Consider the following 15,730-nt stretch of genomic DNA (forward strand, 5'->3'; position numbering starts at 1 on the left):
TTTCAAATTCTCTCATTTTCTTTGCTGTTCTTTGGTGGAGCGCCTGTGGGAACACCAAAACACTTCATGGCAACGGCGCTGCTTGTGCCTCTCCCGAGCTTTCTTCGCGTATTCTGCGCGCTATTCGGAATTCATTGTTTAAGTTTGTACATTCGGACTATAACGTATAGAGGGGAAAAACGGGGGTTAGCGCTTTTGAGCCAGAAGTAAAACCATTACCTCTCCTTCAGTCCCTCCAGAACGCCGCAGTGTCGCGTTTTGCCCCACGTGTAGCCATACTGATGAAATAATTATCCCTCAAGAATTAATCGCGCAAAAATTCTTAAACTTTGCGCAAGATAAGACAAATCACAAACTGAAATAACTAAATCCATGCGTTAATATCGGACGCTAGGTGGGTTGCGCTGTGCAGTTTTGAAAAATGAGAAAACGCACAATCTCACCCCTTTGACTGCTTTTGCGTTCACCTGCAGAGCTCGCTTCGGAATTTTTTCCCCTGCTCAGGAAAAAAAAAAAACAATCTCGCCAACTTTTGGTCCACTTGTAGTGCATATGTGGTAGGTTATGCCAGCTATCCGTTTAGTATAATAGCAAACCTTTAGAAATTCGAGGGCGCTAAATAACAAAATGTCGCGTTTTGCTCCACTCACCCCTAACTCCTCTTTTAAGAAGCATGGGACGAAGCATGGAACTTTGTCCGGAGTTCCAAAATTCTGATAAAATCGGCGAATGTCGAGGCACATCCGCACTTTGATGAAGAGTTGCAGCAATTTCAAAAATTATTGGGAAGCATCTAACGTTATGGATATATAAAAGTAATCACGAACTATGAGCATTTTGCACAATGTGGCTAAGGATTTTTTAGGCTGGATGATGGGAGAAATGGTTTAGCGCCCGTAGAACTAAATGTCACCAAAGAACGCAAAACGTTTTGTTACGCGCGAATAACTTTAGTTTCCATTGCTATAGCATGCATTATATATGCAACGTTCATTATCTCAAAAAGCGCTGACCAAAGAGCTTATAGAATATGCTGTTTTTCTGTTTGTTTCCCCTGAACCGCAGAACATGCCACAGTTTTCTACTTGAATAATATAGGCGCCCATATCCTAATGTTCTAAGCCTGCCAATAAAGGGCAATTTTATACTCCTTTCACACGTCTTCTTGGTTCAGACAAAAAGTTGAGGTGAAAAGGTACGGTTTTGTCGTCGTTCTCAAACGATCTAAGTATCCAAATGAGCACGTTAATTTTCGCCGTCCGTCAGAGCAGCGACAATTGAAGAAACGCGTTGTAGATCATATGTGCTGATATTAAAGCTTAGTTCTGCCTTTCTCCATCCATCGTAAACTTGTAGCTTTCGGGATCTGTGTAGCCCATGTGTTCTCAGCTTTTCTGCCAAAGAAGCTGCTTAAAATGAACTTGCTGGGAATGTAAGCAAAAAAGTTTGGAGCGAGAAATTGTTTCCAGTGACTCTCACCGAGGGTCACTGGAAGCTTTGTTAAAATGGGCAATTTTAAATTACTGCACAGCGCGAATGCAAAATATAGTGCGTTGATAATCAAATTTATCGTTTAGAAGCGACAAAGAACCTTCTTGGCGCTCATTTAGGCTGCATACGCGAGAGCGTTAGTCATTCGTAATTTCGGCAATTCATTAAAATTAGCAAAAGAACTACATAGTGGCATTGTTGACCTATAGGTCAACAATGCCACTATGTAGTTCTTTTTATTTGCTCCTATCTTTTGCGGCAGCACGAAGCAAAGCGAAGTATTGGGCTCATGACTTTCAATTCATACCCATATAGATTTTCGAAGGAAAAGTATATTTGCGTAAACACTTCAAATTTACTGAACCGACCAATGAGACAAGAAGAGAAGTTAAGACAGGCAAGCGGGGGGAAACCTAAGCTAAATAATCGCGTAAAATGACAAAATAAGTTTTGAAAGTAGAAGAATAGGGAGTGTTGATTAAGTTTATATTGCTCCAGGTTTCATTAGAGAGTCATTACACTGCAAGTGGTACTACATGGGACCGCTATAGTTCTACCGAATTTGAAGCAAGTGCAAGGCGCGTTTTTTCAAGGAGCGGCAGTGAAATGCTGTTAACATCGCCGATCTGTGCGCTACAGCATTCATGAGGTGTATACGGGCACGACTCAATAGAGTGAGTGTCCATTAAACACCAGTAAATACAACGCAAACAAAAGCTGCGCTCATGCTGAAGAAATGGGAAGAAGGCACGGAACAATTATTAAGTTCACCTAATTGATTTTTGGCGTTCACGATGCGATCTTGATAAATGACTGAAACCGGGGGAAAAGTATCGAACCAAAGAGTGGAAAACGAATGTCACCGAGACGTAAGATTGTAAAAAAAAAATAAAGAGAAACAACTCTAAAAATGAAAGGCCTCCACGCTTGAAAGAATAGAAAGAAAAACACTACCAGATCGATGCAGCACAGCTGTCTAGCTCGTTAAGGAGCGGGCTGAGTGTGAAGCTGCAAACGTGTGTCTTAAAATTCTCAGTAGGGGCTTTGTTGGCACTTTTCATAGGACAAAGCAAACATTTACGCCGTATTCAAGTAGCAAAGAGGAAAAAATTCAACAAACGAAAGTACGCGCCGTGCTGGTTACGAATATCGTTATGAAGAAAAAATAATGCTGTCATCTAACTGCCTGACATTAAATACCATTCTGTTGTGCAGCACTGTAATCAGATGATAGCCACTCAATAAATCATGCAGCCGAGTATGTGTTCAGATGAGTTTCCATCCGCAAGTGGCAGTGAGTTTCAAAGAATGCGAAACATTGTTTGGAGCTTACTTGGACGTCACAGATGGAACGCCTTAGATGTCATGTGCACACTTCAAAATGGCGTCGAAATGCAAAGTCATTGCTTTCAGCCTTGCAGTCCTTTAAAAAAAGGAGTCGATTATTAACGATGGTGCAGCTGAAGAAGCGGTAATGTAATGAACGATGAGTGCACTCAGCGGTCATTACACTGTCGCGCGTTTGGCTGCACCATTCTTTTCCTTAGATTGAAAAGTGCACCCTGGCAGTTTATGGAAGAACTATGAAAGTTAAGAGAGATGTACAAAACAAAAGGCTGTCAGATACTGAACACCGCAGTGCACTTGAGTACCTTTTACTTGGTTCTATGTTTTAGCCTAAAAATAAAAAAGAAATGGAGACTAACGTGAATTGGGGACTTTGGTACAAAAGGCGTCTGATGCCAAGACGGATGGCTAAGACTGGGCTGGTGACAACATTCATAGGAGCGCGGCAAAGGGAGCGTTTCCCAGCCCGGAGGAGGCGGAAGGATCAAGTACGCCCACCAAGAGTGGCGCGCAGTGCCAGAAACCTGCGGCTGGCGACAGAGGCCGCCGGCGCGCGCGCGCACGTGGTCGCGCGCGGCCAGCGGCAGAATCGCCGCCGGGCACCGCTAGCGTCGGCGTCGATCAATAGAGCGCGGGTGGCGGCGGCGGCGGCCCCTGCCGCCGGGCTCGAGGCCCCCTCGCCGGCGCCGACCCAATGGGCGTGCGCGGCGGTCCGCCCGCCCCCGGCGGCGGGGAGGGGCGAGTGTTGCGCGCGTCCCGCCGGCCCGCTCCCCTCGGTCTCCGTCCGGAGGCGTTGCCCAGAGCCGCTTGGGGCGCCACAAGCGGACCCCGGCCGAGCCCCGCGGCGTCCGCGCACGGATACGAGTCAGCCTGCCGCCGGACTCTATGGTGGCGGCGCACATGGAACCCGCCAGAGCCAGCCCCATGTCGGCGCGGGCCAAGGACTTCTCCATCGACGCCCTCATCAGCCGACGGCCCTGCGACAGCTCCAACGACGGTTCGGACGCCGACACCCCCGGGCCGCCGCTGCTGCTCGACGCCGGTGAGTGCGCACAGCAGCTGTCAGTGACCGCGCTCCCCGCTGGCGCTCGCCGGGGTCAGGGGGGCCCGAGTGGGGCGCGCGCGCCTGAGACCACCCGCGCACGGGTCCTGCGGGAGGGCCTCCCCCACGTGACCTCGACCTGTCGCCTGCAGACAGGTCGCGGGCACCTGCGACAAAGCCCGCTCGGCGGGCCTGGGGAGCGCTACAGGGCGCCCCCCACTTGGGAGCACGCCGTCGCGTTGCGCTAATGACGCCGCGGTATGGGTCATTAAAGCACTCTCAACGCAGCATGCTGGACGGCCACACGCGTTTCACGCGTCGTGTTATTATTGGCAACAACTTGCGCGTGTCGTTACTTCGACGCTGTCAGTTTATGCGCGGAGGTGGGACGCGCGCTGCCTGAGCTTTTGTACGTCTGTGTGTCCTCCGTTAAACGCATCTACAACTTGGAAAGAGCAACAAGAAAGAAAGCGAAATTGTTTCCAACGGCTTTCACAATTAACACTAGTGCCGACTTGTGTGTGATGTCTTCGAAGCCGGGAGACGTTTGTATGTCGGCTGGCAAAACAAGCGTCGTAAAGATTTCGGCACACCTTTTGCTTTGTTGGGTTCTCTTGACAAATGAACAGGTGTAATATTGCGTATGCCTCTTGGTCCAAGGGCGGGGTTGACTCGGTTCTTGATTGTTAAAGAAAAACGTATATGCCGTGACGAATGAATGAATAGAAAGCGCGTTCCAGTTGTTCAAATGCTGCCCTATCCGCTTACCGGCAAGTCGTCGAAAACGCTTGCTGGGAACACTTTGCTCAAAGAGCGGAGAACGGGCGCAAGAAAACGAGGGGACTATGCAGACATCGCTTTGATGGCACTTGTGTGTTCTGTCGGTGCTCGGCGTATTGCATACAAGACGGGCGTTTCGTCATGTCTCGGATTCGTTCGAACAGAGTCGGGGTACAGTACAGACGACCTCACGGAGTATTGCAAACATTTGCAACGCGAGAGACGGGTCGACTACGGCTTTGGGTACGAGTCCAGCCTCGGGAAGGATTTGGTTTCGGTATGGAGCGCGAAGCTTACGCATGATGGTTGAGATTGACGCAGCTTTTCGGCTCAGGGTGCCCCAGCTCGCTGCTCAAACCGCGTAGTTGCTTCTCTGAGCTCACCAGTAGCATTGTTCCTGTGGCTCCGGTCGCGATCTCTCTCATAAAATTTAAGCTGCAGTGTCTTAATGTGCAGCTTAAACCGCATGCGTACAAGCTTAGTATTATACTAACGTTTTTATTTACCCTTTGCCTTCGCTACATGAAGTACCTGGAGGAGTACGAGATGATATTTCAAACAGTACTCGGAGTGTGCCCTCTTGTGATGTAGTATTCATTTATCTAGCATAGAAAACAGAACCTGACTTCCGTTGACTACTGCTATCTGATCACTTATGGAGAACGGGACCGCGTGAGAACTGACCTCCTCACCCACTGGCATTATGCGATGCTGCCCTCTATGCACACACGACCCCACCCCAGTCCCACACCCGATGGTATGCCGGCTGCAACTAACCACATGCAGAGCACAGCTCATCGGTGTGAATTAATGAAATGTGAGCACATTCGTGGCATTCTGCAGATGGCAAGCGTCACTCTGGCCGTGACTTACTTTTCGAAAACTGTTCTCCCCGGCGTTCGCTTTGCTGCCATGCCATGAAGTAGTTCCTGCTCCATCCATCCGCGACAGATGTGCTTCAGTGTGCATTTGCTCGTCATTAATTACAAGTCACGAAATAGTATAACGCGCACTGTACATGGCAGCCTTCGTTGCCGTTTTGCGCTCGTTATGCAGACCAGAACATTATTACGCAGCTGCACAAGCGTGCAGTCGATTTTTCTTTAACCATTACTGCGAAATCACGCTGCACTTCGTGAAGTCGCAGGCAACCTGCAATAGCTAATGGAACTGATTTCATGATGTGTATACTTAGCGTCATTTGTGGCGTCCGGTCATTCTTTTATCAAGTTAAGTGTGCGACCTTTTGCTGTGTATCTGTCTCTGCCGACGAGTGAAAAATGTTATTCTAACTATGCGGGTAAATAAGACACCTTAATTGGTGATACCTTTATGTACAGTTTGCATATTAGGCGTCGTGTAAAGTAGGGCAAAATAAGCAGGTTAAAATAAATACGAAACTCAGTTATGCGCGCTTCTTCTTAACGACGAGTAAGCAATGAGCGAGGAATTTGGTGTGGGTATGTATAGGAGTGAATAACGCCAGAATGTTTTATATGGTTTATAAAGAACGCATAGCATTAAGCGGCTAATTAAGGCTGGAGCCATGCAGCTGGAGTTTCGATCCGTAAAAGTCCTTCCATGCAGTGCGCGCATGGTTCAGAGGAAGCAGTTTGCCCATAGCCTCCTAAGACAAGAGTTATAAGATCACCGATGATTGGCTGCACAATTTATTCTCTGTGCATTGTGATTCGCTCCGAATGCACCGTGCACGCACCATACATATTCCACCAATACAGGTGGGCATTAAAATGGGCTTAATAGAGAAATACGTTATATTGTTTTGTGTATTTTGTGCCATCATGCCTAATCTCTTTTTTTTTCTTCTTTTTTTGCAATCCTCTTCTTGAGAGATATCTGAAAGAAAAGGGGGATTTGCTACTTTGCCACCAGGCTCTGGGAGTTGTCATACAGCGCAGCACAAAAGACATCACACTGATAAATAACCGTGTCTCGAACGTATCCTAATGCTTAGGATTCTTGGCGATGTATGAGAAATGTGAGAATTTCCGCTTCGTGCTTCATAAATTATGGCACTTTTTTTTTTGCTTCCCATCTGTGCGTCACGTGGGTTGTATCATTTTACGGGCACTATGGCTCATTTTGAGCTAAATATATCAATCAAAATTTTGGAATGAAAGTTTCACTTGGCATCATCTCTTTAAAACTTGAAGGCCACTGCTGACTGGCAGAAGCGTTTAAAAGACCAGTTCGCTCCGTAATTTCAGGATGTACTTCTGTGGAAAACTATGATTTTGGACTCATCGCTATATATAGCGAGCGCTCAACCAGCTCTGTGCAAGCCTCGCACAGTGATGTTCCGTGCTGTAATCGAAAATTCTCTTAATTAAACCCAAAAATCTCTATTTTTGTCGTTTTCCCCCGCAGCTGTTCAGAAATTTCAGCAATTTGAAAAAAATAAAAAAGAACAATTCGCTTCTCAAAGTTCCTTGAAAAGCCATGAAGACTCCGTTATAGCAAAATTTTACTCCTAAAGTTCCCCGAAAAAGAGGAAATTCCCCTAATGGAAGGTCACTGATCTCGCACTTATCAGTGAGTGTTGTATAGTTTACGTTTCATTCACATGAAACTTGACCCTGTGCTGCACACACCTGCCTTTGTCAGAAGCCACCGTATTAGTAGCTTGTTATTCGTGCCAACCTCACAGTTTTTGTCTTTCCTTGTTTTCAATCTTATTTTTTTTTCTTGGTTATCGTACCAGTGACGGTTCCACTCCACGGAAAGACGAACAGAGTAGCTACACTCGAAAATCATTCAACGTAAGAAGCCTGATTACAAAGATCGCGCACCGCATAGACACCGTATAGGTGACTGCAAGTTTTGAACGCGTTTATTGCACTCTATAAATCAAATTCTCAATCAAATCTGGTTCACATTTTGCATTTATGTCTAATTCGCAAGGTGCCTCGAAAACGGGAGAGCTGGCATCAGTGAGCCCTATTCGTTCGCAGTTATATGCGATCAGTAAGTGTCGATTTTCTACGACATTTTGTGCACTATATTTATAAACATACTAGCACGAATGAATGAACGGAATATTTGTTCTATTCTTGCTTATTGCCGGCGACCCACAAACGCCAAACTTGACAGTTTAGTTTTTGTGCGGTCTCCGTTGTGTGTATATACTCTATGTGCGTATGGCTTAAGCCGAGCATGTCACCGAGTGTTGGGCAGTATATATACATCGCCTCTTTACCTCGCCCACGCAACACCACAGTGGGCCGCGGCCACACCGTTGCGTTGCAGCTCGGGTGACTTACGTCTCCGCCACATGTTTATGTGCTCTTTTTATTATGGCGAAGCAGACAGTTCATGTGAAAATTGTGGTATGTTGTGTAGAAATGCGCTCAACGTCCCCTTAAATGCACAGTCAGCAGCAAAAGTTTACGGAATGCGGGCGAAAAAAAAAATGTTTCGGCGCACTCGGGCAAGCCAGCTCGTGAGCTGGTGCATTTTGGCCAGACCAACTCGGCCGCGTGAATGTATGGCTTCTTTTCTGGGACTTATCTTTTCACACGCCGTCATAGCTGTGCATAATCCCTCACTAATCAGCCGCATTTATGAGAGATACATCAGTGTCACGCAAGACCCATCTTGCTCGCATTTGGCACCTGAACAGAAATTGTGATGCGCTCATACGTAAACGGCTCAAAGAGTGACGACTATTCTCTCATATGCTGTTTTGGCATTCTGTGCTACGTTACAGTGGCTTCTACAAAGTGATTAAGTGATCAGTTTATGAAGTATCGTGTGCATAAACCTAGAAATCTTTCTTTAAAGCAACACAGTTTTATACTCCGCAAGAGAAGCTTGATGTACACATCAAACAGTGACGAGGTATGTGAAAAGGTCCTCTGAAGAGCACTTCCGAAGGCACTGCCTATATATGTATCATATCTATGTTTTGATGCGGCAGATATGCATGCCAGATATGCGTGTATGGAACTGAAAATTCCGCAGATTATTATGGACAGGCTCCGGTCCTCGTGGCACCCAGACAGCCTCGAGCTCAGACCCAAGTCATTAGACGCCCGTCGAAGGCCAGTTGGCGCAGCTCGTCTGATGAGACTGATTTCAACTGTTCGAATGCATATAGCGGAAGCCACCAAAGTGAAGTCGATTTCAATTAGCGAGTAATTACTCATTAGCGTGCACAAAAGAAAGCTACAAGCATGGTTACGTTCATGTGGACACTAATGAGTAATTAGCCCCCAATTTACTTCTATACTATGTTACTAGGCTTCTCCAGCGTTTCATGGACGCATAATGTGATGGATTATATTACAGTGCCTATAGCAAGTAGCCTAAATCGTCCACAGCTCATTTATGACATTCGAAGTAATAACACTGCGGAGAAGAGTAATTAGTAAAAGCGGTTGGTTTAGTGCTGGTTACCGAGCCATAGTATTTAGGGAATAATTACTCCCTTTCACGTACAAACTTATTCCGCCTTGCATCCATTCATGCTTGCATCGCCTACTTCCTTTCGTTTGTAGAAATGCTGTTTTCCTGCAAAATACGCTGTCATTGCGTATACTATGATTTTCATGCCCGAAAGGGAACGGAACCTCGTGGGGTCTATATAAGCCGAAAAGGATGAGAAAGTGTTCAAAGGATTAGTTCTTTGGGAAACAACGTCGGGGATACAAGGCTCCCTCAAAAAGTAACCATCAGAGACAACTGCAAAGAAAGCATCAGCCGCAGTTCGCCTCATCACGTATTAACCGTTTGTCGAGAGAACTTTAGAGTGCTACTGTTAGTCCCATTTTGTCCGTACTTCCTTTAGTGTGCGATTATTGAGAAACATTGGCTTTTTGCCTTGTGCTACGGTGACAGGCCACACATTTCCTGCGATTGCAGACATTGTTGTGAATTACTGAAATTGGAAAGTAATCGAGCAACACAGCCGTTGACTTATTTACAGTGCATTTGCTGGCAGAAATGTATAGCCGCAGGTTAAGATATTGCTAGCCTTCCAACCACACGGATGTTTTACTGCTCTCATACGCAGACACCACTCAGCAGCTAAGAAACAGAGGAGACAACACTTTATGACAAACGCTGATATTTTCAGCACTTTCAAGTCGTGACGACATGCACAGCGGTATAGGCCTGAGAATCGGCACAGTGGAAGACTCGAGACTCAGGTGTCCTGCATTCCAGCACTGCGACAATGAGCTGCAGTCGAGGTTCGTCGGCATCGGTCGGCTACGCCGCGGGGGCGGAACGCGCTTCAACCGATGCGGACGCCTCAAAGTGGATTACGAAATGACTATCTCTGACGTAACGCTAGCCGCCGCGGGTGATGCGGTGTCGAGGGCCGTATACACCTGCGCGTGTGGGCCCCGAAGCCTTGCTTCGTAGACGTCGCTGTGTACACGCTTCCTTCCGCCGAGTTAAATGGGGGGGGGGGGGGGGGGGGGGGGGGGGGGGGCAAGAAAAAAAGGAAGCAGCCGGTGAGGGAAAACCGGAGGGGAGGCCGAAGGGATACAATGGCGGCCCGCGTACATGTGTGCCCCCGTGATGAGTCAAGGCGAAAGGAAGCCGTTTGGCGCCTCTCCTCCGCGGACAATGCGCGCCGGGGATTGGCGAAGCCCATATATATGCCGGAACTGTCGTGTCTTAATAAGGCCTGTATTCACATCTTTCGGGGGATGCGGGCGAAATGCGCTTTGCCGCGGCGCGCGCCCCGCGGAAGCCCGTTTCCCAACGCCGGGGCGCCGAAACCCATGAATATGCACGCGCTGATCTGCCCAGGTACCGCGCGCTGCAGTACAGCTGCGCGCCCAGTGAAGCATGCGCCGCCGAGCGGCAGGCTGATTACAGATCGGGGACACAATCGTGCACACGGCAGGATGTCGCGCACGGGGGCGTGCATGCAGGTAGAGAGGCGTGTACTCGCGCAGCGAGAACGAGACTCGGACGCGGCTTGGGCGGCCTGTTGACACGGGTTTCGCGCGCCGTTCATTACGGGCGCTGGGGAAGCGTGGACAACGACGGCGGCGTAATGGGCGCCGCCGAGCGTGCACACGCGCCAGCTATCGGCCCATCGATGGCGTGTCCCGCTATCATCTCATCTCTGCCTCCGCGGCCTCTTCACGCCCAAGTGCGCGAGGCCCAAGGAGTCGCGTGCGGCTCATCCCGCCGCCTTCCGAGACAACGGGGATCAGTGCATGCGGCGTGCGCGCAAATTTATTACCGCAGTCACGCAGGCGCCGAGTGTGCATACGCACGGTGCGGGAGTAGTGGGCCTTGACTGCATGCGGCAGCGATGCCAGCTCAGCCGTCCGGGCGCACTGCAATCAAGTATACAGAGCCCGTGGCGCGTGCAACACAGAGGCGGCGACGTCGCCGTTACGTGAGAACCGGCCTTTATGTACTCCGTATGTAGCTTTGAGGCCTTTCGAGTGTCTTCGCCCAACCATATTCGAGCAGTAATTCTTGCATATCGCATACAGAGCGAGATACTTATGTGGAAAAAGAGTATAGCATTCGAGAGTCTATCCTTCCCCAAGAGATGCGCTCGTTGTCGAAAACATAAAAAAGGTGGATGTATATACATTCTAGTAGAAACGTATTCACCGAAAAAAAAAAGAGTCCACTACGGTTCCTCTTCACAGACCCCTCACTCGTTCGTTCCCGCTTCTTTTTGTGGAAAAGGTCACCCGCCGCGGTGGCTCAGTGGTTAGGGCGCTCGTCTACTGATCCGGAGTTCCCGGGTTCGAACCCGACCGCGGCGGCTGCGTTTCTATGGAGGCAAAAACGCTAAGGCGCCCGTGTGCTGTGCGATGTCAGTGCACGTTAAAGATCCCCAGGCGGTCGAAATTATCCCGGAGCCCTCCACTGCGGCACCTCTTTCTTCCTTTCTTCTTTCACTCTCTCATTTATTTATTTATGTCCAGCGATATATGAGACAGATACTGCGCCATTTCCTTTTCCCAAAAACCAATTATTATTATTATTATTATTTGTGTAAAAGGAAGATTGAAGAATTCATCAGGAATGTGGTCCGGAAGAGAAAGTGAACGCAACGACTACACAGGCGGGCTACGGATGAGCATGGCAGTATACCTCTGCGTGTACGCGTGCGCTAAGCTCTTGGCTCAATTACGTTGATAACGTATACACGTATAAATGTAGAAATGGAATTGCAGGGGCTGCGCGGCGACATCATCTGAGTGAGCAGCGCGTACACGGTAGCTCGGATTCAGCGCACCTGATGATCCGTCTTCTGAACTGCGAGCACCTGCCGAAGCCCAAGCGAGGCATTTCCACCAAGTGTGCTAAAAGAATAAAAAGGACCGGAAGGGTCGAAGCATCAGTCTTTTAGGGGATCGGCAAGTTTTCGGCAGCCATATTTCACCTTTTTCGGACTAAATACAGAGAGTTTAATTGTTCATTCCCAAGCAAATCGCCCTTTTTAAAGGAGCAACAGTTCGTTCACAGAAGCAGCCGCGAATGGAAAAAAAAAAAAGCCTAAAGTATGATTTGTGGGGCAATTTCGTCTGACTGAGTTATTTAAAGAAAAGCTAAAAAATGCGACAACAGAGGGAAAAATAACGAATAATATGTCGGGATTCGAACTAACGAGTCGGGCGAGCTCACTGTGCACAACCAAGCCGAAAGGGTGACACCGTTATCTGTGCACTGCATATATCGCTCGGGTGTATGATTCAGTTTTTTGTGTGTGTGTGAAAAGTATTGAGGTCTTCGAGCAAAACACATGAAGTGATTTTGTCGCGACACGTTTCTGCAGCAACGATTGCAATGCTGTTCTTCGCCATAAAAAAGGGGGGCAAACGTGCGCGGTTCCATTCTAAGCCTTCCGCTATAGCAGGGTTCTCTAGTGTCCTTCAAGTGAATACAGTCGCACGAACTTAGGTACAGAACGGGGCTCAAGGTAGACCTGAGAACCTAACTGCCGCAAGAGACTAAAATATTCCACAGCGTCCGCAGGTCTCCCACTATCTGCACCTTCTTCAGATTGGTGGACTGGCACAAACCTGTCCTTGGGAGGTTTCAGGACTGCTCATGACGTCACTTCACTGGCGCCGTTCATCCGAGACCTACATAGCGCCTCTTTTACTAAATAAGATACAGGCCACAACGAGGTACACCGACGGGGCGTGTAAGGATTCGGATCGTACAGCGGATATACGTGGCCTGCGCTGAGATCGACGCATTATAGCACTCGAAGATTAGGCCCCTCGTGCTTGAGCAGCTGGAAGGGGCCTCTTGTTGCTCCGGCGTGTCTGGGGTTTCATGAGCTATATAGAAGGGGCACTCCCACACACTAAACAAATCTCACCCTTTAGGGTGTAAATCACCTGTCCCCAGACGAACACCCTTTCCAATTGTTCGGTGCTAAAAAAAAGGTGCAGAGATCAGTACCCTTAAGGAAGGGTGCACTTAATGATACTTTAGAGGATGTAATGGCTGCACCCTCATTAAATGGTACTATTTTTCCATAACACCTCTACGAAAGCATGTTGGAAGGGTGTTCCACGTTGATCCACCCATGAATCAAAAGCCTTGGACTGATATGCGCGCCCTCCAAACTTTCATGCTGTGCACCTTTCCTGAAGGGTGTTGATCTCTGCACCCTTTTTAGCACCCAAAAGGGTGTTCGTCTGGGGACAGCTGATTTGCACCTTTAAGGGTGAGAATTTGTTTAGTGTGTACTGAGCCCTCTCGTTTCGACCTTTCTCTGCAGCAACACGCTCGAAACAGTGCGGTTTATTCGACGGTGCGGCAGACCTGGTCGCTCGTGCCCTTGTATTGCCCTTTCTTCCAACCTTCGTTGTAAACTGATTAATAAACTCCTCTTCTTTACTTCGCCGTCTTCGACATCGACATAGCCGCGCAAGGCGGAGTCCGTCCAAGTACTCGATACTTAACGCTTTTCGCGGAGTGACTGTACATGTATGCTCCTGTCTGTTCTAGAAGGCGCCGTGCAAATTTCCTGTGGTGCAACACGTTCCATCTCTGCGCTCCCCGATAAACTGACCATAAACTAAGACTTCGATAATTCCAACTTTAATCTCAGAGGACGCCTGAACGAAGCGTGGTGAAAAACCTGGCCTACACCAAAACGCAGTCATAATCGCTGTATATACTGCTCGCTCCACAGCGTGGCTGTTGTCAAGGCGAGAGCCATCCTGCAGAATACGCTGTTTTTTTTTTTTAATGAGACCCGAAGTACCTTCCGTAGAGATGTTTCACTTGACGAACGTATTGCTGTTTCATCGTCGTAGAGTTGATTGCCTGAAAAACCGCAGTTAGGAGCTTAAAGTAGCGTGCGTGTTATGGCCGCTGTGGAATGGAGTTACTTGAAAGATGCCGCTCAACTTTACGCGAAAAATCATGAGCGCGTAGATTAACGGCGGAAAAAAAGGAGGGAACGTGAAATTTTTTTTTTAAATACAAAATTTTGCAAGGAATGGCAAGGAAGCCTCAGTCTGGTGACCAACGTTTCAACAAGAGCACTTATATTTGTCACCTCGTCTAAACGTTGGTCAGCCGGCTGCGGCTTGCCTCCCTCCTATTGTTCAAATGAGTACTTGAATTTTAAGGCCCCAGCTCTTGCTGGCTCTTCGTGTTTCTACAGCTCCCAAAAAACACTCGCGTACTCATACAGGTCGAAAGCTGTCGTCTCTTACCATGAGCACTGTGGTCAGCACGCGCGACATGCCGAAACCTACTACAGGTTCCCAAGGGTTAACTTTGCACGCGCCGTGCGGAAGTGGCTGCACCTGTCACGCAATTTTATCCCGTAGCAGAACGTTCGTCGGGTTAACACCGCCCACCTTCAGGGTCGCAGCGTAAAGAGCCACTCGCTGATTAACTACGTCTTATTAGTGTCAACCTTCGTCGTCTGGCGTAAATATCGATGGAGGAAAGCCTTCAGCGGCGCGAGCGGTACGCGCGAAGGACATCTCGAGGGGAAGGAACGGCAGCGCACAGAGCGCCGAGCGGTGGACGATGCGAGGAAGCCACTTCGGCACGCGAGCGATTCCTGATGATACACATTGCGCGCCGGGGCGCGACCTGGCCCGCCATGCCGGCTGCGACAGAGTGCAACGTGTGTCAAAAAGACGCTGCCAGCCGGACAGGCCGCTCGACTTGACCCCCGCTCGAAATGACTGTTTTCCGAGCCTGCCCCGGGCCGCGCTGCGAAACCTGTCGTTGGAAGCCACCTCGCCGCGATGACCGCGTGGTATATTTCACAAAACTGTCTGCGATTGCCTGGAAAAGCTTCGCCGGGTTGTCTCGCAGAAAGGCCGACTCTGTCGGCTATTGACCTGCGGGCGCCTTGGGTCTCGCTCAGCAGAAAAGGCGAGAGGGGGAGCCCGGTCGGCATTTTCGCGCTTTTTTTTTTTTATTCTCCCGGGTTTCTTTCCCCTTCGGGCGTACGCGCGCCGCGTCTGCCATTCCGCCCTTTCGTGTTTTGCGCTCCCGACAACATCTCGTTTCTGCGACCGCCGTCTTCGGGTGGCGCGCTACCGGGGGCTATCGACAGTTGTCCCGGCCGAGCAGCTGCCTCATCGAAGCAAATATACGAGCTCGTACAAGCGACAAGCAAAGTGCGCACCCACAAGCGCGTGCAGGTGTTGAACTGTGAGCGGTATTTCAACGTGACGCACGCACACACGCACACCAACGAACCGAGAGCTGCATTTTGCCGGTAGCCTAAGAAAGAAATGTGGCTGCATGCGTATGACGCGGACGGATCGGGGCTGTGCGCACAGCTTTGGTGGCGCGGAGGGTGCGCATTAATTGCGCGTCCAGCGTGTGGTGGCCGCCGATATGAGCAGCAGTTAGCGCATGTGCTCGAGGCGCAGTTTTCAAATATTCGGCGGCATTCCTCGAAGGAGCGGTCGAACGAAATTAAAATGGCTTCCCCTTCTTCGCTAACCAGTTTTCCGCCATAGCTACGCCTGACACTTCGAGGACCACTCGTTCTTCACCAGAGTTCGATTTAGTTCGCCTTCATTGAAGCGCAGGCGCCTTGGGTCTATTCCGTTTGGTGCGTTGTGCACGGTTTGCATT

The 15,730-nt window shown here is 49.1% G+C and overlaps 1 protein-coding gene across 2 annotated transcripts in view; it reads left to right on the forward strand.

Moving 5' to 3' along the window:
- Positions 1-3,588: 3,588 nt before the first annotated feature.
- Positions 3,589-15,730, forward strand: part of LOC144113488 (T-box protein H15-like) — a 101,917-nt gene continuing 89,775 nt past the window's right edge. For both annotated transcript variants that reach the window (XM_077646579.1, XM_077646580.1), the window contains exon 1: positions 3,589-3,880. In XM_077646579.1, coding sequence (XP_077502705.1) covers positions 3,724-3,880 — 157 coding nt within the window. In that variant the 5' untranslated portion in view covers positions 3,589-3,723. The remainder of the gene's footprint in view (positions 3,881-15,730) is intronic.

The sequence above is a fragment of the Amblyomma americanum genome, chromosome 1 (genome assembly GCF_052857255.1).
Source record: "Amblyomma americanum isolate KBUSLIRL-KWMA chromosome 1, ASM5285725v1, whole genome shotgun sequence".
NCBI classification, from domain to species: domain Eukaryota; kingdom Metazoa; phylum Arthropoda; class Arachnida; order Ixodida; family Ixodidae; genus Amblyomma; species Amblyomma americanum.